The following is a 27,631-nucleotide window of genomic DNA, read 5'->3' on the forward strand; positions in this document are numbered from 1 at the left end:
GGAAACTGTGGCATAGAGAAGTTCTGACTTGACCACGGTCACTCAAGTAGGAAGTGACAGATCTAGTATTCAAATCTAACTTTTTCTGAGCCTAAAGTGTGTTCCCTTAAGCCCTTACTCTTCATTATTTTTTAAAACTAGAGTGCGTTATCATTAATCTAAAGTAAAAGTTGTGAGGAACATAATTTAGACCCATCATGGATCTTGCAGGGTTTTGACGATCTCACTATAACCATCATTTATCTTTCCATAGGCATGATATAGTGCCTTAGTACTCAGAGTAACATTACCTAGGCTGGGCGTGGTTGCTCATGCCTGTAATCCCAGCACTTTGGGAGGCCAAGGTGGGAGGATCGCTTAAGCCCAGGAGTTTGAGATCAGCCCAGCAACATAGGGAGACCCCGTCTTTCCAAAAAAAAAAAAAAAATTTTTTTTTTTTTTTAATTAACTAGGCATTGTGGCATGTGACTGTGATCCCAGCTACTAGGAGGCTGAGGTGGGAAGATCGCTTGAGCCCAGGAAGTTGAGGCTGCAGTGAGCTGTGATCATGCCACTAAACTTCAGCCTGGGTGAAGGAGCAAGACCTTGCCTCAAAACAAAACAAAACAAAACAAAACCATTGCTTGGGAATGTTGGAAATGTTTAATCTAGTCCAGGCGTAGTGGCTCACACTTGTAATCCCAACACTTTGGGAGGCCTAGGTGGGATGATCGCTTGAGCCCAGGAGTTCAAGACCAATCCAGGCAACAAAATGCGATCCCATCTCTACCAAAAATAAAAAATTAGCCAGGCATGGCAGCATGCGCCTGTAGTACCAGCTACTCCGGAGGCTGAGGTGGAAGGATCACTTGAGCCCAGGAGATCAAGGCTGCAGTCAACCAAGGTCACGTCACTGGACATTTCTTGGAGGACAGAGTAAGACTCTGTCTTTTTTTTTTTTTTTTTTTTTTTTGAGACGGAGTCTCGCTGTCACCCAGGCTGGAGTGCAGTGGCGCAATCTCGGCTCACTGCAAGCTCCGCCTCCCGGGTTCACGCCGTTCTCCTGCCTCAGCCTCTCCAAGTAGCTGGGACTACAGGCGCCCGCCACCATGCCCGGCTAATTTTTTTTTTGTATTTTTAGTAGAGACGGGGTTTCACCGTGGTCTGGATCTCCTGACCTCGTGATCCGCCCGCCTCGGCCTCCCAAAGTGCTGGGATTACAAGCGTGAGCCATCGCGCCGGGCCGAGACTCTGTCTTTAAAAAAAAAAAAAAGAACTGTTTAACCCTGGGCCCATCCCAGACCCAAAGAATCTGGGGCCCAATTTTGATGAGTCTAGACTAATCTAGAAGCTAGAATCTGCCTTTTATCAAAATACTGGGTGATTCAAATGCACTTTAAACATTTGAGAAGCATGGTTATAATACATGTTCTTAGATTAGTTCAGTTTGGTGATCCAATGATTTTTACATTGTCAAAGCACACAGCTCAGGATGGAATGACATGGTCCCCAAATGTGAGGTTGCTGACCTGGGAGTCAGGAATCTGTCTTCGTAGTCCTGCTCTTGTGTGATAATGCAGCAAGTCACTTAATCTGAATCCTATTTTATTCATATATGAAATGCGTAATTTGCTTACATCTCAATTTTGCGCCTAAGTACATTTACCTCACAGATACCACATCAGCTGTATCACACATTTTTTAAATGTAGAACTTTTATTCTTGTAATTTTGAAATTTCTATCATTATTTTATCTTAGCCCACAAATTATTTAAGAAGACATTTCACCACAACTCATTTTAACTGTCCTTTTCATTGCACTGAAATTCTTTTTTTTTTTTTGTGGGTGTGACCCACGAGAGTGGGATGTTTTTAAAATGTTCCATTCACCTGTAAAAGAATGTAGATATTTAATTTTGGGAGTAGAGATTCTAGAAATATGTCTGTTAAACCAACCTTGTTAATTTTATTAATCAGATACTCTAAATCTTTTTAAACTTTTTCTCTGCTTCTTAGGGGAAGAGCCTTCAATATTACACCAATAAGCATGATATTATATATAGATTTTTTTGGTACATGTCCTTCATCAAGTTGAGGAAACTTTCTTCTATTACTAGTTTTCTAGAAGTTTTCTCCATGAATGGATGTCATATTTTGTCAAATGCTTGTCTTACATCTATTGAAAATGATTGTATGATTGTCTTTTTATTCTTTGTTTATGTGGTGAAGTATGTTGTTATGCCAGCATCCTGCTGGCATAAACCCTAGTTGGTTATGGGTATTATCTTTTTTACACATTGATGGAACTGATTTGCCAATTTTTTTATTAAGGATTTTTACATCTCTTTTCTTGAGGAATACTGGTTTGGTATCATTATAGCAGCCTCATAAAATGAGTTGGGAAGTGTTTCCTCCTCTATGTGCTGAAAGAATTTTCTTAGAAGTTGTATGATTTCTTCCTTAAATATTTGACAAAATTGGTGAAGCCATCTGGACTGAGAAATTCTTTGGGGGTAAGGCTTATGTTTTGTTTTGTAAATCAAGGAAAATTATGTATTTTTAAATGATCAGATATATAATTTTTATATTTCCATTACTGCATTCATCACATTGTGTATATTGTTGGTTAGTTTAGCTTATTGGATTATGGTTTATATTTCTGAACACATCTGGGAATTTTTCATCTATTCTTGAAATATTCAAATATTTTTCCACTACCACTGTCTCCTCCCAAGAGTTCAATTACATGTATGTTAGACCACTTGATATTGAAATTGTCCCACAGGTTCCTGAGGTAGTATTCACTTTTTCAGCCTTTCGTTTTAGCTCTTGAAATTCCATTTGGTACTTTTCAGTAGCTTCCATTTATATCATTATGTTTACATTTTCTTTAAATCCTTCAACATGCTTACAGTAGCAGTTTTAAAGTCCTCATTTGCTAATTGCATTATCTGTCATTTCCAAATCTATTTTTAGAAACTACTTTTTCTTTTGGTTAGGACTGGTGAGTTATTTAGTAATATGCTTATTTTCTAAACATTTGAGGATTTTCTGGGTGTCTTACAACAGTAAGGATTTTCTGGGTGTCTTACAATTTCTAATTTAATACTTTTGTGATCATAGAACATACTTGGTATGATTTCATCCTTTTAAACTTATTAGCTCAAGATGTGGTCCATTTCAGTGACTGTTCCATGTGTATTTGAGAAGCATGTGTTTCCTGCTGTTGTTAGATGTAGTGGTGTATACATGTCATTTGGGTCATGTTGGATGATAATACTGTTCAAATCTTCCATATCCTTGTTGATTTTTTTGTCTACTTGTTCTATCAATATTTTGAGAGCAGGATATTAAAGTATTTGTGATTGTGGATTTATTTATATTCCTCTTTAGTCTCTCAGATTTGCTTTATGTATTTAGGAGTTTTATTATAAGTACCTATACATTTAGAATTGTTATTCTTGAATAATTGTCCCTTTTATGATTATGAACTGCCCCTCTTTATATCTGGTCTTATTTTTTGCCTTGAGTTCTTCTTTAACTAATATTAATATAGCTACACCACCTTTTTAATACTTAGCATTTGCACAATATACCTTTTTCGGTTTTTTTGCCAAATTTTTGTGTCTTTGTATTTAAAAGCTATTTCTTATTAATAACACGAAGTTAGGACTTTGCCTTCTCATTGGGGAGTGTGATAGGAAGAATAATGGCCCCCCAAAGATGTCTACCTTCTAGTACCTGGAGCCTGTGCATGTTTTCTCTCACATGGCAAAAGGAACTTTGCACATGTGATTAAGTTAAGGATATGTGATGGGGAGATTATCCTTTGTTATCCAGGTGGGTTCAGTGTAATGTCAAGGTCCTTATGAGGGAAGGGGGAAGGCAGGAGAGACCGAAAAGAAGATATGATAAGGGTAGCAGAAGTCAGGGTGATGTGAGGCCATGAGCCAAGGAACTAGCTAGAACTGGAAAAGGTAAGGAAATAGATTCTTCTCTAGAACCCCCGGAAAGGTACAGCCCTGCCACTAGCATGATTGTAGTCAAATAAGACCTGTTTGAGACTTCTGACCTTTAGAATGGTAAGAGAAGACATTTATATTGCTTTAAGCCACTAAGTTTCTGGTAATTCCATACCATAGCAATAGGAACTAATACAAGGGCTAAGTTGGTTTATATTTGATGTAATTTCTGATGTGACTGTTTAAATCAGCCATCTTGATGTTTGATTTCTGTTTGTTTCATCTGTTCTTTGTTCCTCTTTGCTTCTTTCTTGCAGGTTTGTTTTTGGTGGGGGAGAGTGGGGATGAGTCAATATATTTAGAATTCTATGATCTCCTCTATTGACTATTTGTGCTTTTTAGGTTACTTTTTAAGGGTTGCTCTAGAAATTATTTTTCAAAAACATAATCTATGTTCAAAAATATCCCATTACTTAAGGAATTATTCAAGAATTTTATAAAAGCATCCTGCTTGGAATTTTTCTGAGCTTCTCAGATTTGTTGTCTCAGACTTAGTTGTCTTCAATCAACTCCAGAGAATTCTTGGCCATATATCTTATTTCTTTTGCCCCACTTTTCTCTTCTACTGGGACTCCAATTAAATGTATGCTTTGGATATTTAATATTATTCTGTTGATCTTGGGGGCCCTGCTCCATTTTATTTTTCATTCTTTTGTCTCTTTGTGTTTTAATTTAGATAATTTATAATGCCTTGTTTTCAAGTTCACTGATTCTTTGCTCTGTCCAGTATGCTAATAAACCCATGAATTCATGCCATATCATGCTAGAAATGGATTTCTAGCATTTCCATTTGGTTCTGTTTTATAGTTTCCGGTGGTGTCAGTGAAACTGGTAGAATAAGGGCCTCTAAAAATCCTCTTTCATAAAAGCAATGAAAAAACTGGCAAAACTAGTCAGAATCTATTTTTTCAGAACTCTGAAAATTGACCAAAGGTTTACAGCAATCCAGGAGCATTTGTTCAAGAAAAAATGAATGACTCTGAGTAAGAAAAGTGAGCTTTGTGGCATTTTAATTTATCATGTCCCATCCCTGTTTCCCCTGCAGCTCCACAGTAGCCCTGAAAACCTGTAGCCCACAGGCACAGTGCAGACTTGCAGCCTGCCAGCCACCAGAAGGGGCAGAAAAGGGTTGGACCTCCTTCAAAGCCCCATTCCCAGAGAAATGTCATTATTTTTCTTGTCTGGTGATTCCTGAAAGAGACCCCGCTTATAAGGCTGTCTTTATACAACCTGACTCAGAGGTCGCCCAGTGCCAACAGCTTTTTCCCAGAGGACATTTGTCAAAAACAAGCAGAGGCAATTGTTGAATATTATAGCTGCCTGGGGAGGTAGATAACAATTTGGGCAGACAATAGGGTAACCTGAAAGCTTAAAAAGAAAAGCGAGGGAATGAGGTGGCCATAGGAGACTTTGAAAAGCTCATGTACTATTCCTGGGATTTTAAAAGACCAAGACTATGTATGTGGCTTTGCACAAGATTTCAAAGGGATCCACACCTAAGTACTTCACAATCAAGCTGTCAAAAGGCAAAGTCAAAGAGAAGATTTTGGAAATAGCAAGAGAGAAGTGACTCATCATCTACAAGGAATCCTCAATAATATAAAAGACTGATTTCTCATCATGAACAATGGAGGCAAGATAGTTTTATCACTCTGTGGAAATTCTCTATGTCTTCACACATGATATTTATCTTTTTCTACTAGGTTCTTTAACATACTAATCATAGTTATTTAAAGTCCCTTTGTATTAATTCCAGTCTGGGCCATTAATGTGTCTGGTTCCAGTATTTTATCTCTATATGGAGGGTCATTATTTTTGCATGCACACGTGTTTGTGTGTGTATGTGTATGTGTATGTGTATTTTTAAAGTTTTGATTTAATGCTCAACATTTTGTGTAAACAAAATAAAACAGTAGACAGTACACTATATATTTATATCCAGTGGAGGCTTTCTTTTTTTCTTTAAGACCATTAGTATGGGGGCTTGGATTTTTTGTAAGTAGCAAGTCGTTAGGGTTTTTTTCCTTTCTTTTATCCAAATTGATAATCATTTTTAAGGGTGAGATTAATCAGTTCATATCTTATATTAGTTAACAATTACTAAGTAACAAATTACAAAATATGGTGACTGAAACATTTATTATCTTGTGGTTCTATGGGTCAGGGATCTGGGCCTGGCTTAGCTGGGTGCCTCTGCCCTAAGGTCTTGTAGTGAAGGTATCTGCCGGGGTTGCTATCTCATTTGAAGGCTCCACTGGGGGAGGTTCTGCTTCCAAGCTCACTCATGTGACTGTGGGCAGGAGTCAGTTCCTTGAGGACTGATGGACTGAGGGCCTCTGGTCCTCACTGGCTGTTGGTCAGTGGCCACCCTCAGTGTCTTACTATGTAATTTTGGCCTTCTGAGACCAGTCTTCACAGTGGTAGTGGAGGCAGCTCATAAAATGGAAGCTTGCCTCATCAGTGTGAACAAGGAAAAGAGTATGAGCAAGACAGAAATCACTGTCTTTTAAAACTAAATCTTGGAAGTGACATCCCATCACTTGGCCATATTCTATTTATTAGTAATGAGTCTCAAATTCCAGCCTACACTCAAGAGGAGGAGATCCCACAGGGGCATGAGGCCTAGGAGGTGGAGATCATCAGGGGCCATCTTAGAGGCCCCCTTCATGTGCTTTTTGTGGTAACCAATTTACTTACACTTATTTCTATAATTTTATTTGGTCTTTTCTGTTTACCATCCTCTCCCTCTCTCTCCCCTCCCCCTTTCCCACTTTCCCTCACTCACCCCTACCAGTTTCTTTCTCCTTCCCCTCGCCCACCTCCCATCCTCTCACCTGCCTTCTACTCTGGCTTCCGTTCTCCTTCCCCTCTCTTACCCCCTTTTCCTTTCCAGTCTTTCCCTCCTCATCTTCTGAAACAGCTGTTAGACACGTTCTGGACCATCAGTCTGTCTTCCACAGTTCTTAGCTTTTATCAGACTTTTTATCTCTAAGTTTGTTATTTTTGAGACAGAGTCTTACTCTGTTGTCCAGGCTGGAGTGCAGTGATGCGATCATAACTCACCGCAGCCTCAAACTCCAGGGAACAAAAGATCCTCCTGCCTCAGCCTCTCAAGTAGCGGGCATGTGCCACCATAGCCAACTAACTTTTTATTTTTATTTTTTGTGAAGATGGAGTCTCGCTTTGTTGCCCAGTCTGGTCCCCAGCTCCTGGACTCAAGCAATCCTCCCGACTTTTTATCTTTGTCTTCTATTGGTACATTATTGCTCAAATCTCCATACTTCATTTCAGTTTGATAATTTTTCCCTTGCTGTTCTCAGCTTAGAGTTTGTCTTATCCATTTCATTTTTTATTTTGTAGATTTTAAATATATAATCTTTGCCTATTTGGTGGTTAGCCTGTTTCAGGTTCATAATTTCTTTTTTGTAAATCAGAAGTTACTTCGTTTTATCTTTCTGAGCAACTTAAACATGCATATTTAAAATTATTCATCAATTGGAGATTGTAATGCTGGCTGGATATCTGATGATGTTAAGGAATTCATGATAAATTATTTTTGATATGCAATAGTACTATGGTTGTGTTTTAGAAATTAAAAGTCCTTATTTTTTAGAGCAACATATTGAAGCTATGTAGATGAAGAGATCTGTAAGAAACTTGGGGGTGGAAAAGGTGGAGGGTAGAGATGAAAGGAAATCTCTTTAGTTTCTAATTGTTGAAGCTTGCTGATGGCTATCTGGGGTTTTACTGTATTCTTCTTTCTTGTGTTTAAATTTTTGCATAATAAAAGGATTTTTGAAATCCTCTGTCATATTGTCCTATAAAATTAATGTCATCTGGAGTGAATTCATATTTCAGTTACTGCTTTTATTGGTAGCCTTTTTAAAAATTCTATTTCTTCACATATTTGAGATTCAGTTTGTAGGTTCATTTGGAGTGGAAAGTTCAATATTTCTATTGTCACCTACACCTGCACCCCAGTGCAGGACCAGGTCTGATTTTGGCCTTCTAAGGCCTGTCTCCACAGTGGTCCTGGTGATATTGCAGAGCCAGGAACTCAATGACTAGGTTCATTTGTGGTCCAGGGGCGGGATCCGTAGCTTCCGGGCTTTCTAGGTTTAAGTAAACTGAAAACTCTGGCCCTCAGTGGAGGTCTTCAGAAGTTTTTTATATCAGCTTCTTATTTTAGGGAGATCCCTAGGCTGCAGGTCACCAGCCTGGCTTCAGGCCCCCGCTTGTGCGGAATGTGGTTTATTCTGACCCTGCACGGTAAAGAGGGTTCCTGACTGCCTCTGCCTGCTCCAGACTTGGAGCCAGCAGGCCTGTGGCTTCAGCCCCACCCACTGCTTTGCATTTCTGTTTGGTGTTGGACACTTTAATCTTGTTTTTGAACCTGTCCATGTCTTTTTGTCATCTGTTCTATATTTTATCTGCCAGTGCTATGTGTTTGGAGTAGGGTAGAGGCATCAAAGTGTGAACTCACTGTGTTTTGTTGACTGGAGGAGGTCCTTGACCAAATCATGCACATTCCCTCAATTCTCTATTCAAAGACTGTCATCTGCTGAGTACATGTTCATAGTGATGATATTTTACCTTTATATTAGAGACAACATTCTTAATTTCAAAATTTTTCCCTGAAGACATTCTCAGAAATCTCTTTAGGGAAAATAGCAACCCGCCAACCCTACAAGTGAGTCTGTCTTATGGTCTCCCCAGCACGTCTCTCTGAAATTATTTATCTGCACACACATTTGTGTCTCCCACTGGGATCTAAGCTTCATGATAGCAGAAATTCTCTCTCTGGCTTCCCTGTTGTGCCCTCAGCCCTTTTACAATTCTGTCTGTCACATAGAGGTGTCCTTCATGGTGTTCTGGTAAGTGACACACTCAGGCACTGAAACTACAGTTGTGCTGCGTGCTGCATGGCCTCTCATGAGTGCTAGGAAGCCACTATGGGACTGCGGGGCAACTGTGTGGAGTGGCGGGTGCTGCCCAATGTGCTCTTCCATACCTCACAGCCAGATCACTGAGTGTCTGCTCTGGGCCAGGCACTGACACGCAGGCATTTGTGTCATACTCAGTTTCTACAGCCATTTTTCGTGTCACCTCCTGTCCACTGTCAGTCATTGGGATTGCATTCTAAATCTCAGATGAGCAGAGCCGGTGGGCAGTGCTTTGTAGCAGATGAATTAGAGGTGGTGAGTTCACCACCATGGTGGCTCACTTGTGACAAAGCCAAGGTGTTGGGGATATGGTGCACATCGCAGAGTTTTCATTCAAGTGGGAGGCACAGCCTCATCCCTCTCCAAACAGTTCATTTCATTCTTAACTGCTCAATTGTGTTGCATTGGACATGAATAGAAAAGTAGGCCTTGATGTCCTCAACGTTTCTTCCTGTTTGTGTGAACAGTCTCTAGCCTAAGGAGGTTCTGATGGCTAGGCATCTTCGCCCAACACTTTAGTCCTGCGTCCCATTCCTCACATAGACATCCTGCTGGCACAGGCCCTGAAAGCTTCAGGATGAGCATTCTGGTAGCCATGGTCCAGAGGAGGCATCGCAGTGTGTCAGTGGGATGGTGGTGGACGTGTGTACGTACCTCCTTGTCTCTGCTGCTTCACTTAACTATAGAGAATGGCAGCTGAAGAGCCTTATGATGGTTTTGCCTTCACATGTCATCTTCCTGCTTGGCTGGGACTGCTGGTCAAAAAATGGCAGGTCCAGAGCCCTCAGAGACTTTCTTTTACTGGCTGCTTAATTGCATCGGACGAGCTTCTCCTCTGACTGCACCAGGGATTGGTAACAGTTAAGTGCTGGACTTCTGAGAGGCCCAGCGCAGATTAGCCGTGCTTGCATTCCTGGGACACAGCTTCAGCAGCATACTTTGAAAAGCCCTGCGAGAAATTCCTGGCATTTAGTCCCACTGTTTGTATTTAGCTTTTCTGATGTGTTGGCATTCCAGAGGCATTCCAGAAGCCTTCCTGGCATGTTTAGATCCTCTGCAGCTGCCTGGGGATCCAGGTTACTACTTCTTCTCCTTATACAGGTAAGGGGAAAACAGACAAGATAGCATCTTGCTCAGGCTTCCTAGAGGCCACTCAGTGATAGAGCCGGTGTTAGAACTTAACTCTCAGGGGTTCAGCCAGCCACCCAAGCCCACTGGCCTGGCGTGGCCCTTTGGCCTGAGTCTTTCTCCTGGTACTCTGTACTCAGGGGCACTGGTGAGTGGTCAGCTCTTACTACAGACCACCCTGCTGGTGGTTCTGCAAGGTTCCCTGTCAGGAGTAGCATTGCCAGGGAGATGGGCTTTCAAAAACTTGGGTTCATGTCTTACCCCATATTTTTGAGTGATTCAAACCCATGTGCTGATGCCATAGTGTGGCTTAAAAGGAAAAAGGACTTGAAAGTCATACGAACTTAGGTTCACAGTCTACTGCTGGCTAGCTTGTGCTCTTGTGGGTAGTGAGGATTAAGTGCCATCAGGAGCTTAGCGGAGTGCCTGAGCGCACACAGCCCTAGCACAGGGACAGACAACAAGCAGATGCTGTTATTCCTCCATACAGTCACAAAAGGCACTCCTGAGCTCCCAGGCCCCTGTGACTGTCTCCACCCTGACCCTCAGTGTGGAGTTGTTCCACATTTGACCCATGGAGGGTAGAGGCGGGCCCTGGGGCCTGGGCCTGGGAAGCCCCTGGAGACTCCGGGGACATGAGTATCCCAGTGACGGGACTTACATCCCTGCCCTGCCATGTGCTGGTGACCCTTTTTGGAGGCCTGTTGAGACCCTGCCCGCTTCTGTTGGGGTTTCCTTTAACCTTCTGTACAGCTATGCGTCCCTTCCAGCTTTACACATCATACCTGAGGAAGCTGGAGGTCAGGAACTTGTTCAAGGTCGCCTAGCTAGTTAAGGGTGGGCTGGGTTCAACCTGAGGTCTGCCAGCCTCAGGTTGCTTGCCCTGGTGAGCTGAGCCCTCAGCCTAACTGGATCTGGAGGGAGGGCCCTTGGCCCTGTGCTCCAACAGGGACTCAGCCATCCCCATCAGGCGGGTGAGGGAGCAGCGCCCCTCCAGCTGACTCTGTGCCTGTCTTCTTGCAGGCATGGATCCCTGCTCCTTCCAGCTCAGAGCATGAGGCTGTGGCATGGCATGGCTCCAAGCATAAAGACACCAAGGCCAGCACATAGCTGTGTGGCTCACGGCAGCACACCCAGCGGCCAGACACACCGGCATTGACCAAGGTTCAGACCCCAGCTATTCTCTGAATAGCTGTGAGCTTTTGGACAGCTACTTAGGCCCCCTGTTGTCATCTGGCTTCTCATCTGTAGTGGGGGATCATGATGATCCCACCTGCCCTTTAGAAGTGTGGTAAGGATCAAAGGAAATAACTGTGGGAGAACTGTAAACAGGACTCCCATAATCAATAAGTGTTATTGTTTATCTGTGAAGTGGCTATAGTAATTACCCACCTTGAAGGATTGTTGTGAAAATTAAGCACAATATATGTGAATGACCTGGCATATCATAAGGTTTTCAACTCATTATTGCTATTGTTCTCATTGTGAATGTGAGCAGAAATGTCCGTCGCCTTCTCCCTGCAGCACCATTCCAGTACCATCGCTGCTGGCTAACGTGGGCTTTGTTCTCTTCCAAGCAGGCCAGGGAGCTGGAGAGCAGAGAGGCAGAGCTAAGACGCCGTGACACCTTCTACAAGGAGCAGCTGGAGCGTATTGAGAGGAAGGTGAGACTCCTGCTTGGCTGCATTCCTCGGGGCCAGGTCCTAAAGGCATCTGACCAGAACACATCACTGTCATGGGGGAAGAGAGGAGTCCGCAGACCCAGTGCCCATTCGCCCAGATGCCAATCACTCCTTGGACATGCCCTCCTGCATTTTGCAGCAGGCACCCAAATAGAGCCTTTCAACAAGTTGCATTCATGGAGATAATTGGTTTTAATTGTCTCCCCCTGCCCCACCTTTTTTTGTTGAATGTGGCTGGCTCTACAGTAGTTCAATTTTAGAAAAAAATTCACTTTCACCACAGGGCGGTGCTGAGTCCCAGTATACCTTTTCCACTTTAGTTAAGCTGCATTTGGTAAAAATAATAATAACGTGATGTCTTGCTATACAAATACATTAAAGTTGTATTATTGATTTTCTCCTGGGAGTCGGGAAGATCAAAGTGCACTACGGCTGCACACTCACTGCTTTTCTAAGGATAAGCCTTTGAAATGAATGAGATTTAAAACATATCATCATGCCTTTAAAAAAAAAAAACCCACAACTCTTGAAAATTCGTTTGGTAATTTGCTTATTTTTTGGTTTAATTTGTGGATCATGACAGATTTTTCAAAGAAATGGCTTAAAGTGTGGGAGGGGATGGTTGGGAGGTTAAAAAAAATTGTTCCCCCTCATACCTGAGACAGCATGCCAAGCAACCTGAGCCATCAGCTTATTGCAGGCAAATCTTCGCAAATCATTTGTCACGGTTTGGAGCTTTGAAATTGACAGTTTGCTTGAGGGGCCTGATTTCCACAGGGGTTTTGTCCTGTGGCATGCCACAGTGGAGGCTGACAGAAACATGGGTTTCTGGATTTCCAGGCCGTGGGGGAAAAGAGAGAGGTTCTTCCTTGCCCCATCAACACCTGCTTGTTCACCTTTGCCGGTGTTTAGGGGATGGCCAGAGTTGACATGCCATGAACACAGAGTGCTGATGGTGATATCCCACAGTCTGAGGAATGGCAGTGCACCTCTGAGCTGCTTTCCCAGTGGCCCTTAACAAGTAAATCTTTCACAGAGCAGCCTCATGCACAGGTTTGACTGTAGCTTATAATGACAAGGATTGTGATTTGAGATCCCAGAAAAGGGTAAAAAAAATTCCACCAGCCATAGCTCTAATTATCACAGTTGCCGATATGTTCATAGACACAGGGTTTTGGTTTTGTTTTTTTATTTGTGCAATTCTTTGGTCTCCTTTGTGCTCCCCGTGTTTCCCTTCCTGGGCTTGGCTGCTAGAGGCATGTGTACATGTCTCTGTTTCAGGCAGAAGGGAAAGAGCCTCGCAGCATTTTTGCCTCTCTAAAATCTGTTTTCCCCTTGTCATTCTCCCCTCTCATCTCTACCCTAGTTCTCCTCCTAGAAACCAAGTCTCTGCTTAGCTAAAGGAGAGGAAATTCTGGATGAGACTTCTTGCTTTTCATTAAGTGAAGTCCAAACTCCTTGCATATGCAGGTGTGGGCTTTTTAAAAATCGAGGTTTCCTAGATGATTATGAAGAGTTATTAAATGCTTCCAGAAGGAGGTGCAAAAGTGTGATCTCCTTTCTGACTCTTAAACATAGCATTTTGCCGATGATAATAAAAAAAAAGGAGAGCACCTCCAACATCTCAGGAAATGGAGATTGGTGCAGGAGATAGGAGGATTAAAGGGGAGCCGGGGGAAAGGCAGAAAGGAGGCAGAAGAATGAGGTTTAATTGTATTAGTTTTGAAAAAGGTTTTCGATCTTCTCCGTGGATAATTTTATTCCTGTAATGGCTGGGAAGATGGAAAACACAGCATCTGACAATCTTTTTTTATTAGCTGTTGCTTTTATACGATTCCACTTTCATTTGTTGAATACTCGCAGACCTTGACATTTCCAGCTTCTGTACACACGGCTCCAGGACTTTCCAATCATCACATCCCTTTCCTTTTTCCCCCCGTTTCCTTTAAGTTTAGAAATTGACAGTAAAAACCTGTTTGGGGGAAAGTTGGATAAGCTGCTGCATCATCCTTGACCACCAAAAATAGCTCAGAGTACAGTCCTGGGTGAGAGCAGGTTGAGATGGGGAGGCTGAGACCTGGGGCTGTTGGCTGAGCTGTGCTGTATCCAAGAGGCTGGGTGGAATCCTGCAGCTGTCCACCGTGGAAGCTGGTCAGCCTCCACCTTCTACCTGTTGAGACTGGCAGGTAAGGAAAGCCTGCACAAAATCCAGACTCATTTTCAAGGAGGAAGAGACTTAAGGACCCTTTTGTCTGCAGTATTTATTTCCTAGATGATTATTCTTGAGCATGGAAATCCCATTTTGTAGGGCTCCTGTGCTTTATAATCGTTCTGAGTAATTGTTCCTCACAGCCACACTGCAAGATCTGAGTGAGGAATATTGTTTCCATTTCCCCATAGAAAGCAGTGAGCTGTTGACACAGACAGGGGCCTTGTGAGGGTCTTATGGCACCTGAAGAAGCAGCCTGAACTTTGAGTATGGTGTAACTGATGGAGTGTGGGCACCAGAGCCCATGAGCCTTGGCTCCCACACAGCAATTCAGTCACTGTGCCTCCTTTCAGCTCGGTTTCTACATCTGTAAAATGGAGATGCTAATGCTTTCTGCTGGGAGTTAATGGGAGGATTAAGGGAAATAACGCCTGTAAAAGTGTTGGTGTGTGCTGGGCGCCCGGCAAGTGCTGGCTCCTTCCCTGGTGCACAGTGGTACTGGGGGATCTGTTTCATGTCACAGTGCTTCAGGTTTGGATTAATGGATGAGCATGTGTGCATGCACACATATACGCATGCTGAGATGGATTTTTATCATTAAAGGTGGCCTGACCCCAACACCTGCTCTCTGGGATGGGGAAGCCTTCTCTCTAGGCTGCATCGGGCTTTTCTCTGATGGTCTTGCAGTATCCACCGGGCTGGGACCATGCACTCCCCAGGTATTTCTGCACATCTGACAGTGTCACAGAACAAGGCCTTTGTCCATTTCTGTAGGCATCTTTGCACGGGTCCCCTATTAACTTCAGTAGGGATGGCACCATGTTTGAGAGCTCAAACAAGAGCCCCAGAGCTGGCAAATGAGACATAGGGTTTTATTTGCAGAAAAGTTACATACAGGGACAGTCCAGTGGCAGTGGGATGGACAGGAGAACCGCAAGGCCCCGTGGCTGGCTGAGCAAGGGAACCACTGCTCACAAAGAGCATGTAGTTTCCATAGCACTTTCACTTAGCACTCTCCCTAACAGCTTCTACCTGACAACCTTCATTTAAACCCAGGGGTGGCCAATCTTTTGGCTTCCTTAGGCCACACTGGAAGGAGAATTGTCTTGGGCCACACAAAATACACTATTGATGGCTGATGAGCTAAAAAAAAAATAAAAAATCACAAAATCTCATAATGTTTTAAGAAAGTTTATGACTTTGCGTTGGGCCACATTCAAAGTCTTCCTGGGCTGCATGCAGCCTCTGGCCCATGGGTTGGACAAGCTTGATTTAACCCAAAACAAAGGGCCTCAATGCCCTGTACAGCTGTGTTCCATGGATTTTCACTTCACAAGGGCCGGTGGTTCAGATGTTCCTTATAGATAAGGAATGGATCTCCGGGCTGGCCATTCCCAGATTCCTTAGCTCAGAACTCCAAACACACATTCAGGTGCATCTGCCATACGGGCATATGGACCAGGAAGGTGGGACCCTCGACTGCCTGTGCTGGCTTGAGTCAGGCCGCTGAACCCCTTGCCATCTTAGCTGTGCTCCCACTGCACACCTGGCTCCAGAGCCTTTGCTCAGTTGCCAGTTTGTAATTTTCTGCAGGAAGCAAAAGAAGTAGGAGTGGGATTCACCCACACCATGCCTGGATTCAGCTATTATGGGGCTAAGGGGGTCTTGTGCCTCTTCAGAACCAGCACACTTTATCGTCTTCTAGTAAAAACCTTGGTGCTGGGTGGTTCTGAAGGAGACCCTGAGAGCCCATGGAGTTGACCACTTGTGGCTGGCCAAGTCCTTGTCTTCTGCAGTCAACCATGGAGCTGAGTAGGGTGGTAGGGATGAGTAGGCTTTGGGGTCCAGCAGACCTCAGTTTAGTTCTGCCTCAATCACGCAAGCAGCCTTGTGACCCTGAGCATGTCGTTACGTTCTCTAGCCTCAGTTTCCTTATCTTTGAAATGGGGATTTAGACTAACCTGCCAGCTGTTTTGGGGTGAGTGGTAGTTTGTGTAAAACAACCATCAGAGTACCTGACCTCAGTATCCAGTCCTCTTTCATGTTATTTCTGTCCTCTTTCTCCTCTTTAATAAATGCCTGGCCTTCATTTACTCCACATCAATTTAAGCCTGCTAAATGCCAGGCGCAGAGATGGCTCTGACAGCTGTGGCTCCTGCCTCATGAAACCCACAGTCAGGTTTGGGAGGGAAGGGAGATGCCAAGCATTAGGATGCCAGATGGGAGGATGCCCATATGCAGGCTTCCTGTGAGTAGAGGACCTCCCAGCTCTGTAAAATGCTTCGTCTCACTTTATCCAAACTCAGCAGCTATGAAGTGGAGAAGGTCTTTTTCAGGGTTAGCGTCAAAAACCAAGTCAGGAAGAAAGGGAGAAACGTATTCTTCCTGGACTTTGTCTCCTTTCCCCAGGATTGAAGTCTTCCTCCCTGCACCTTTCACATTCCTCCCTGCACTGCCTCTGAGCAGTCAGCCCTTTCCGCCATTGTACTCCCTGCTTTTGATCGAGCTTTCTTAAGAAAAGACCATCATCTGATCCCAAGAGCCCTGCCGTTTTCTCACTGACACCGCTCAACAGACGTCCCTATCTCAGGCACACTGGTCTCTGCCTTGTCCCTTGGTGTGTAGGGAAACACAAGCTACACAAGGTGTTTGGAGGAGGAATTAAGTATAAGATTTCCACTTCACAAGAAAAGGTGTGGTCAGCAAATGTGAAAAGAGCTCATCCTCACTACATATCAGGGAAATGCAAATTACAACCACAACGTGATATCATTACACACCCGGAAGAATGGCCAAAGTGGAAAAGACAGGCAGCCCCAAGTGCTGGCAAGGATGTGGTTTAACCTAAACTCTGAGACACCATTGGTGGGGTGTAAGTTGGCATAGCCACTGTGGAAGATCGATAGCCAACATCTTTTAAAGCTGAACATGGGTATGCCCCAGGACCTGGCATTCTGCATCCAGTCCAGATGTGCCCCCAGGTTCACCAGAAGAGAGGCTGTAGAACGTCCATGGTAGCGTCATTCATGATAGTCCTGAAAATGAGGAGAGAGGCAAGTGCCGGTGGTATTTATGATAGAGCATTGCTGGCATGAAAGTGAGCCATCCACAGCTGCAGGTACTGCTGCTAGAACTCCAGACACACTGTTGAGCAAACGAGTCGGGTAGGGAAGAGGACCTGCAAACTGTGTGATTCCATCTACAGAAGGGGTGAAAGCAGTACAGCACATCTGTGGTGTTAGCAACTGGGATAACGGTTACCCTTTGGGGGCAGCAGTGACTAGCAGGGGTCATGTGGTGGTGGTGGGGGCCGGGGGGCCGGGGTGGGTAAGGCTTCCTTTCATGATCTTGGTGTTAGTTACAGGTGTGTTCAGTTGCTGAGAGTTCATCTGGCTGTGCTCTCAGGAAAGAGTCAGCACTCAAGGCTTCATAAAAAGTGGGCTGCAGCTGAGGAAGGCAGCCCGGCAGGGGTGCCCCATGGCCTCTGCTGCCCCTCACTGCTGGGCACCCTCCTCATTGGCCTGCAGGGCTCTGCTTAGGATCTGCTTTCCAAATCCCAGGGACCTTACAGGCCTTGAACATCCTCTTCCAGGCCCTCCCAGGCCCATCCGTGTGTTTGCCTTGCCTCCTCATGTGACTGGAGGACAGACCAGTAGGGATAGGCTACTCGCCTTATGGAGTGACACAGCCAGAATGCGGCAGGCCCGCTGTTAGCCCACATCTGTTTGCACCCGGCCCACTGGGCTCTTGCCTCCTCTGAGTTCCGTAATTCTAAGTGCCTCCTCTTCTGACCGGGTTGCTCCATGTCCATTCAGTCTAATAGCGTTGCTAAAACCCTGTGTCAGGGGTCACGGGCACAGGATGGGGGCTGGGTGTGGAGCTACACCTCACTGGAGTGCCCCATAGGCACCGCAGAATTGCCTGCTGCTCCATCGTCTGTCCACCGCTGAGGTTCGAGCCCTATGCATATTCTAGCACTTGCCACACTCTGTCTTGTTAGTGCCTGTGGCTGTCTGCTCTGCGTCTGCGAGCACAGTCCTTGCTGGTCTGATTCATCAGGTGATTCATCGCCAAGGGCTGGGGATGCAGTGTCTGGCATAGAATATGTGCACAGTAAATGTTTGCAGGAATAAAGAAGGGAACGTGTGTGTATGCAATCAGGAAACAGTGACGCAGCGGGGTTCCAGAGGAGGAGGGAGCCTTTGCCCAGAAGGCCTCTCAGTGGGAGCTGTGTTTGGAGAGAGCAGGATGTTAGTGGGCCGCATGCAGGGCTGGTAGTGGAGAAACTGGGGCTTCTGGCTGGAGAGCTTGGCCCCAGCCAGGTGCTACGTGAGAAGGGAGGCCACAGGTGGTGCAGCTGGGAAAACAGGCTGGCCTGAGAAATAATAATGGTGCCATTAAGAGAAAGAGAAAATTTAGGTGAGCCACTACACTTGGGGAAGGTTGTGAGTTTAATTCTAGGCATGCACGTATGAGACAGAGATGACCAGCTGATGATTGAGAAGTATCAGACAGGCAGTTCTGTGTCCTACAGAATGACAGTCACTATAATTTTGTGAGCATATGCTATGTGCCAGGCCCTCTTACATAAGTCATCGTGAATCCTTGCAGCAACCCTGTAAGGTAGATTATATTACACATGTTCTACAAATGCAAAAGCTGGGAAGCAGGCTGAAGTAGCTGCCAGAAGCCATGCACGCGGCTGATAGATGAAGTCAGGTCTGTGAGGCTCCAGAGCCCGCTCTTCCACCGCCACATGCTGCCTCCCACTGCCTCCTGCATCAGCGAGTGGAGGAGTCCAGGAAGAATGTGGTTGGCAGTGCCAAATGCTGCCTGTCAGAGACATTGAGGACAAAGTGAGGCCTCGCTCGTGCTGGCTTGAAGGCCCCATGAGCTGTGTTGAGGGTGCATGTCCTGCATTGTTATGGAGACTGATGCTGGGTTCCATGTAGGGTTCAGGTTCCCCAGCACTGGAGAAGGAGGAGGTCTCCAGACACATGTTCAGTGAGGGGTGTGTCTCGTTGGAAGAGCCGCCACCTGCCTGCTGGTCACTCCGATGTGGCCAGGAGGTACTTCTGCGAGTGAGAGAGGCCCAGAGTCTGCACCAGAGATTCAGAGCAGGGCCCCCTACCTTGAGGATGTGAGTGTGAGAGGCCTATAGAGAGAAGCTGCTAGAGCCTGGGGATTCAGAGGGAGCTGCTAACAATGACCTGGAAACAATACAGCAGGAAAGCTTCCCTGGGGGAAGAGGCCCACCTTCCACTGTCATGGGGAGCACTCTTTAACCTGCTGAATGACGGATCTGAGCCCAAGGGACTTTTGAAGAGTTTTGAATCAAAATTTTCCAAACACTGCATGTTCTCACTCATAGGTGGGAATTGAACAATGAGAACACTTGGACACAGGAAGGGGAACATCACACTCCGGGGACTGTTGTGGGGTGGGGGGAGGGGGGAGGGACAGCATTAGGAGATATACCTAATGTAAATGACGAGTTAATGGGTGCTGTACACCAACATGGCACTTGTATACATATGTAACAAACCTACACATTGTGCACATGTACCCTAGAACTTAAAGTATAATAAAAGAAAAAGTTTTTCACAAGATTAGGCTGAAGAAGTGTACCACCAACTGGTTAGCCCATTAACACCTTTTTTTAGTAATGGTACCACCATAAAAGTTACCATTTTGTATGTTCTCAGCCGTGTATTGAAAGTGAGAAGTGAAATAGCATATTGCTTAGAGATTGACAACTGCCTTTCTTAGCAAGATGAGCTTTTGTGCACTTGTCCTGGTGGGACCAGGTCCTTTGATAAATGTGATCAATAAGACAGGAATATACAAAGAAATTGATAACCATTGACCCAGTCCAGTTCTTTTCACAGATGGCCCAAGGCAGTTAAGTGGTTTGAGAGTTTCCTGGTATTGTAAGCCTTGGGTTTTTAGATTGAGAGGGAACTGAGTTTGAATTAGGACTTTACCACTTACTGGCCTTATAGAGATGATGAAGTCACTTAAGCCCTTGAGCCTTGGACCTTCATCTTTAAAAGGAAGACATTAGAGTTGCATTTCTGTTTACGTAATAAAGGACATAACCTACAGGCTAGCCTGCTGTAACATATCCTTGCTACTGCTGTTGTTGTCATTGTTCCTAGAGGTCACACAGCTAATGAATAAATAGCAAGGACTCTGCCTCCTTGCATCCCTGTCCGCAGTCCTACAGTTTTTCCACTATAGTGTGAGGATAGTGGTTAAGGTCACAGGCTCTGAAGTTAGGTGCTTTTAAGTTGTGGCTTCCCAGCGTGTATACTAACCATTATAACCTCAACCAAGTGATTTACTCATTACTGAACTTCACTTTCTTCATCTATACAAGGTTTCTACTTCTTTGGATCATTATGAGAAGAAATGAGATAGCTCACAGTAAGTGTTTATCCAGGAGGAGCTCTCAGTAAGCACTTCATAAAAGATTTCCATTCCCACCCCTGCCCCTGCTGCTGCCACCACCACCACTGCCACCACTACCACCACCACCACCACCACCACCACCACCACCACCTCATCCTCCTCATCTTCCATCACTACCTCCACCATCACCACCTACTCCTCCACCATCACCTCCTCCCTACCACCATCACCACCTCCCCTTCTTCCACCATCACCACCTCCCCTCCACAAGCATCACCACCTCCCCCTCCACGACCATCACCACCTCCCCCTGCACGACCATCACCACCTCCCCCTTCACCACCATCACCACCTCCCCCTCCACCATCACCACCTCCCCCTCCTCCACTGTCACCATCTCCCCCTCCACAACCATCACCACCTCCCCCTCCTCCACCGTCACCACCTCCCCCTCCACAACCATCACCACCTCCCCCTCCTCCACCGTCACCACCTCCCCCTCCTCCACCGTCACCACCTCCCCTCCTCCACCATCACCACCTCCACCACCATCACCACCTCCCCCTCCTCCACCATCACCACCTCCTCCTCCACCATCACCACCTCCTCCTCCACCATCACAACCGCCTCCTCCACCATCATCACCACCTCCTCCTCCTCCATCACCACCTCCTCCTCCTCCACCATCACCACCTCCTCCTCCTCTACCATCACCACCTCCTCCTCCTCCATCACCACCTCCTCCTCCACCATCACAACCGCCTCCTCCACCATCATCACCACCTCCTCCTCTTCCATCACCACCTCCTCCTCCATCACCACCTCCTCCTCCTCTACCATCACCACCTCCTCCTCCTCCATCACCACCTCCACCATCACCTCCTCCTCCTCCACTATCACCACCTCCTCCACCACCATCACCTCCTCCTCCACCATCACAACCGCCTCCTCCACCATCATCACCTCCTCCTCCTCTACCATCACCACCTCCTCCTCCACCATCACCACCTCCTCCTCCTTCACCATCACCACCTCCTCCTCCTCCACCATCACCACCTCCCTCTCCACCACCATCACCACCTCCCCCTCCTCCACCATCACCATCTCCCTCTCTACCACCATCACCACCTCCCCGTCTACCACCATCACAACCTCCTCCTCCACCATCACAACCTCCTCCTCCACCATCATCACCACCTCCTCCTCCACCATCATCATCACCTTCTCCTGCTCCATCACCACCTCTTCCTCCACCATCACCACCTCCTCCTCCTCTACCATCACCACCTCCTCCTCCATCACCACCTCCTCCTCCACCACCATCACCACCTCGTCCTCCACCACCATCACCTCCTCCTCCACCACCATCACCTCCTTCTCCACCACCATCAGCACCTCCTCCTGCACCACTATCAGCACCTCCTCCTCCTCTACCATCACCACCTCCTCCTCCTCCTCTACCATCACCACCTCCTCCTCCACCATCAACACCTCCTCCTCCACCGTCACCACCTCCTCCTCCACTGTCACCACCTCCTCCTCCACTGTCACCACCTCCTCCTCCTCCACTGTCACCACCTTGTCCCCCACCACTGTCACCACCTTCTCCCCTACCACCGTCACCACCTTCTCCCCCACCACCATCACCTCCTCCTCCACCACCATCAGCACCTCCTCCTCCTCTACCATCACCACCTCCTCCTCCTCTACCATCACCACTTCCTCCTCCACCATCAACACCTCCTCCTCCACCATCAACACCTCCTCCTCCACCATCACCACCTTCTCCCCCACAATCACCACCTCCTTTACCACCATCACCACCTCCTCCTCCTCTACCATCACCTCCTCCTCCCCGACAATCACCACCTCCTCCACCACCATCACCACATCCTCTACCACCATCACCACCTACCTCCTCCACGACCATCACCACCTCCTCCACCACCAGCACCTTTACCATCACCTCCTCCACCATCACCACCTCCCCCTCCTCCCTCCCCCTCCCCCTCCTCCACCATCACTACCTCCTTGTCCTCCACCATTACCATCATCTGCTCCTCCTTCACCATCACCATCTCCCCCTCCTCCATCACCACCTCCTCCTCCACCACCACCACCTCATCCTTCTCTGCCACCTCCACCACCACCTCACCCCTCTCCCCCTCCTCCTCCTTCATCACCACCTCCACCATCACTACTACACCACCACCTCATCCTCCTCCTCCTCTTCCTCCACCACGTTCATCCTCCTCCACCACGTTCACCATCATCACTGCCACCACCACCTCCTCCTCCTCCACCACCACCACCACCACCAGCTGCACCATACCACCATCTCCTCCTCCTCCAACTCCACAACCTCCTTCTCCTCCTCCACCTCCACCACCTCCTTCTCCTCCTCCACCTCCACCACCTCCTTCTCCTCCACCACCATCACCTTTTTCCCTCCTCCTCCACCATCATCTCCTCCTCCTCCTCCACCATCTCCTCTTCCTCCTCCACCATCACCTCCTCCTCCACCATCACCTCCTCCTCCTCCACCACCATCATCTCCTCCTCCTCCTCCACCATCTCCTCCTCCTCCACCACCATCATCTCCTCCTCCACCAACACCTCCTCCTCTTCCACCAACACCTCCTCCTCCTCCACCATCATCTCCTCCTCCTCCACCATCATCTCCTCCTCCACCACCACCTCCATCACCACTACTACCACCATCACCTTCTCTTCCTCCACCACCACCACCACTACTACCTCCTACTTCACCACTACCTCCTCCTCCTCCTCATTTTCCACCACCTCCACTTCTTCCTCCTCCTCCTCCTCCTCCACCACCACCTCCACTTCTTCCCCGTCCTCCTCCACCACCACCTCCATTTCCACCAATTCTACCTTGACATCTACGTTCAATTTTACCTCCTCTACTTCCAGCCACCTCCATTACCAACTACACCTCTACCACTTCCACCTCTACTAACTGCTCCACCAACCCCACTTCTGCCCCCCCCCACCACCATTTCTGTCATCATCTCCACCTCTGCAGCCTCCACCACCACCACCACTGCCACCTCTACCCTCCACCACCAGCTTCATTTCCAGTACCTACACTTTCACCAACTCTATCACCAACTTCGCCTTCACCACCACCACCACCACCACCATCTCCACCATTCTCCATAACCTCCTCCTCCACGGCCACCTGCACTTCTGCAACCTCTGCTTCTCCCTCTTCCTCCACCACCTCCACACCTTCACTGCTACCACCATTTTGATTGCTGCTGCCCCCTCTCCCACCGCAACTACTATTATCACCTCCCTTACTGCCCCCACTTCCATTACCACCACATATTACCCTCTTCCCTGAGTCTACTCTGCGTACTGCTTCTGGTATGTTTGCTAAAGATGTATTTCTTTACCTCAGTCTCATCTCCTACTTTGCAGAAATCCTCTCATATATCTCATATTAATCTCTGAGGTGAGGGGAAACGGAAACTGCAACCTCTCTTGCACTCTAGAGAGGCTGTGGCCCTCCTGGGCCTTGCAACCAGGCTTCTCTAGGGTAGTTGTCTGAGCCAGGAACCCTGCTGAATCGGCTGCACACCTGCACTTTGCTAAGTACAGTGCCCAAGACCTGTCAGTTAGGTTTCCTGATGGTGGGGTTGGGGAGTGCAAAGAGAATCACAAATGAAAATGAGGACACTGAGAGGTTAAGAGTTGGCCTGAGCTGTTCAACCTCAGAGCCAAGATTTAATCAGGGCTTTCAGACTCTACTTCTGTAAAATAGGAATCTTAGTAGTTCTGATCTCGTAGGGTAGTTTTGAGAATTAAATGAATTAATATAATATTGCTAACAGACTATACCTCTCTGTCTCCAAAGCTGGTTTTCTTGGTGCCCAGTAGTTAACATTTATTGAGTGGTCCCACTTGCAAAGCAGTAGTCAGGCACTTCACCTGCACTGACTCCTTTGACTTTCACAGTGACCCAGTGAGCTGGGTGATAACAGGAATCACTGACTTTCCTGACTCTTTGCTGCAAAGGTGCCTGATGCATTCTGAGTGTGTCACATGTACTAATTTGTTACAGCCTTGAACAAGCCTGTGAGGAAGGGACTCCTGTCATTCCTATTTTACAGATAAAGAAACAGGCTTGGAAATCTATACCAGTTGTCACATGAATGATTTGGGACAGTAGGGAGCAGTCAGAATTTGCTGCCCATAGGCCTTGGCAGGCTAAATTCAGAGGATCACTTATTCACCAGTTAACTCTACTGGGCTACCTACTCAGAGGATTGTTTGAATCTGTATTAAATCACCTACAATGACCTTTACCCTAAGTGGAACGGTGCGCCGAGCCTTTCTTTCCTTGTCCCCCAGACTTAATGATTTTGTCACATTTGCTCATCTCTCTGCCTTTTTTCTTTTGTTCTTAAGTACTTTCAAGCAAACCCCAGTGACCATGAAGTTTCCCCCTACGTACTTCAATATGCATCTTTAAAAACTGTGGGCATTTTCTTACATAACTACAATGTTATTATCTTGCCTCAGAGGATTGACATTAGTTTCTCTGATTTTCTTAAAAATATCTTCCAGGAGTTTTGGGTTTTTTTGTTTGTTTTTGGTGTAAGTCAGGATCCACCAGAGCCACCGTGCTGCAGTGAGTTCTTAGGCATTAAACCTGTTGTCTCCTACAGCAGACCCCAGCCTGGGTTTCATGCCAGTGCCTTGTTGCATACACTTAGGTTCTTATTCTCCTGTTCTCTTTCATTGCATGGGACCTGGTCCAGAGAAGTAAAGGGCAATGCTGCAGGAAAAGCCAAATATACACCTTTTTAGGAGAGGTGAAATTGTCATGCAAGGCCAAGGGCTAATCTCACGGTTAAGTTGATGTTCACTGCTGCTGATTTATGTCATTTCCTCCATTATTGTTGCTAGGGTCCTTTTAAGCACAGGCTGAATCAGTACCTCATCTTGAAGTGATTCCTACACCATAGTTGGCAGCAGCTACATGAATATGCAGCATTTCCTGCTCCAGCTTTATTGTGTGTTGGTTTTTTCCCCTAGCACATTAAGCCAGCTAAATGTGGGTTGAAGAGCCAGAAGTGCCTGTCCATCATGTGCTTGGGTTGCCACCTATCCCTGCTGGAAAAGACTGTTAAACAGATAATTTTAATGAAATGGGTACTCTAAGGCCTTTTCCTTTCCTTCCTTTCTCAGCTCTTCCCTGTCCAGCCTTGATCAGCTCATTTGACCAGAAGAACCCCCTTGATATTTTTCTTTGCCCTTTGGCCCTTGGGGAAGGGGGCATGCTGAGAAAGGCAATCTGATATTAGCCATTGGCCTCTGCTGGGGCTGGCTATAAACAGATGCTTGTGCCACCCCCAATCCACTGGTGACCAAGTCCTGCCCACATCATTGAGCTAATGTCTCCCATGCTGTCCCTGTCCTCCCTCCATGATGGTGACTCCTTGCTAATCTCTCACTTGAACTGAAGCTAAAACCTCCTGCACCTATGATCTGTCATCCACCTGTTGCAGGAAGACTCTATCTAGAGTTCATCAGTGGCTCTCACTGCATTCAGGAGAGAGCTGAGACTCCGTAGCTTTGCCTACAGGGCTCTGTGATCTGGGCCCCACCTGTGGCTCCAGGCCCTATTCCAGTCACACCTGGCATGCTGTCCAGCAGCATCATCTGTCCCTGGAGAGCAAGGTCACCTGGCAAGCCCTGCCTACCCTGGAAGCCTTTTCTGACCACTTCCCGTTGCCCCTTCTTTGTAGGGCTGCCACATGTGGTGGCATAACCTAACTCAGTTTCCCCCTACAGAGTCCAGCTCAGGTCCTGGTCAACACCTGAGAAACATACAGCAGCTCTGCAGTCAGGACAGACTGCATCAGAGACCAGCCAGTGGCAGAGCCTGGGCTGAGGTGGATGGACGTAGATGGAGTTCCTCTCTGAGTGTAACTGAGTATTGCTTGGTGCCAACAGGGGATCCAGGCCCTCAGTCCTAAAAACTGCCTTGGTACTTGTGGGAATTACCCAACCATCTGCTTGGAGCTTACCCAGCCATGGGGCAGCATTGCTTTTTTTAAAAAAAAAATTGCTTATACTCGTCTTAAGTAACACATGTTCATGTAGAAAAAAACCAAACAATGCAGATAATCCCAAAGAATAAGATGAAATTGGCCAAATCAGTTCACCTAGAGAGGTAACCGTTGTAAATCTCTTGCTGTATGCATGCCTAGACTTGGCTTCTGCTATGGTAAAATTTGTAGTATTATAATATTTGCAAAAATGGAATTGTAACCATACATGCCATTTGGTAACCTTTTCAAAACACAGTCTATTTTGAACCCTTTTTCCACATCAAGTCTATGTGGATGTGTCATAATTTGCTCCACCTAAGTTACTTTAGGCTTTTCCTATTAGGAAAAAACCAGATTACTTTGACAAACTTTCCAGCTGGCTGAACTTGTTTTCTTAAGAGAAACAGATGAAGAATTGTGGTTACTAGGCTGTAGACCCTGTACATCATAAGGCTTTTGGTTGCCAGATTGCCATGCATAGGGGCTGTAGCAGCTCTCACTCCACCAGTGGCATGTGACAGTGCCAGTCTTGTGAGCTTTCATCAGCATTGGATAGTTTCCTTTTCACTTTTTAAGTTAATTACTCATATAATGCACATTTCTAAAAAAGTTAAAAAACACTGTGAAAGCATGCAAACTGTGGCTCCTAATCTTCAGAATTAACCACTGGTGTGTATTCTTCCATACATTTTAAGCAACCTTATTTGTGTAAATGATACAAACATAGTTTGTTTTAACAAATAGGCTCACAGTTTATTATTTCATAGGTTAATTTTGTAACTTGCACATAACAGTACATCTGGGACAACTTTGGATTATCAGGTCTCTTTGCACACCAGTCTCCTTTTTTTTTTTGATGACTGTGATAGGGATTACCATTGTTTAATCATTTCCTGTGGATGGACATTTATGATTATTTTTATCTTTTACAATTAATTTCAATGGATACATCCAAACTTCTCTTCAAAAACATGTACCAACAAAAAGTGTTTTGGAGTTTCTTGCCCCACACCTATACCATCACAGCATGGTGATGGTACAGAATTTTGCATATAATTATTAATATGGCTGAGCATTTTTTCATAAGTTTATTGGGCCTTTGTATTTCTTCTTTTGAGACTTGCCTGTAAATATCATTTGGCTAGTTTTATGTTAGGCAGTTTGTCTTTTTCTA

The 27,631-nt window shown here is 46.1% G+C and overlaps 1 protein-coding gene and 1 pseudogene across 3 annotated transcripts in view; one reads left to right on the top strand and one right to left on the bottom strand.

Moving 5' to 3' along the window:
* The window catches only part of LOC100595221, a 77,621-nt pseudogene extending 68,526 nt beyond the window's left edge, over positions 1-9,095 (bottom strand).
* Positions 1-27,631, top strand: part of LOC100589116 (plexin-A1) — a 334,429-nt gene that overhangs the window by 130,733 nt on the left and 176,065 nt on the right. For 2 of the 3 annotated variants that reach the window (XM_030801673.1, XM_030801675.1), the window contains exon 5: positions 11,653-11,736. In XM_030801673.1, coding sequence (XP_030657533.1) covers positions 11,653-11,736 — 84 coding nt within the window. Of the gene's footprint in view, positions 1-11,649; positions 11,737-27,631 lie in introns of all 3 variants that reach the window. The other variant, XM_030801674.1, reaches the window with a different exon arrangement.

This window comes from Nomascus leucogenys, chromosome 21 (genome assembly GCF_006542625.1).
Source record: "Nomascus leucogenys isolate Asia chromosome 21, Asia_NLE_v1, whole genome shotgun sequence".
In the NCBI taxonomy this organism is placed as follows: Eukaryota; Metazoa; Chordata; class Mammalia; order Primates; family Hylobatidae; genus Nomascus; species Nomascus leucogenys.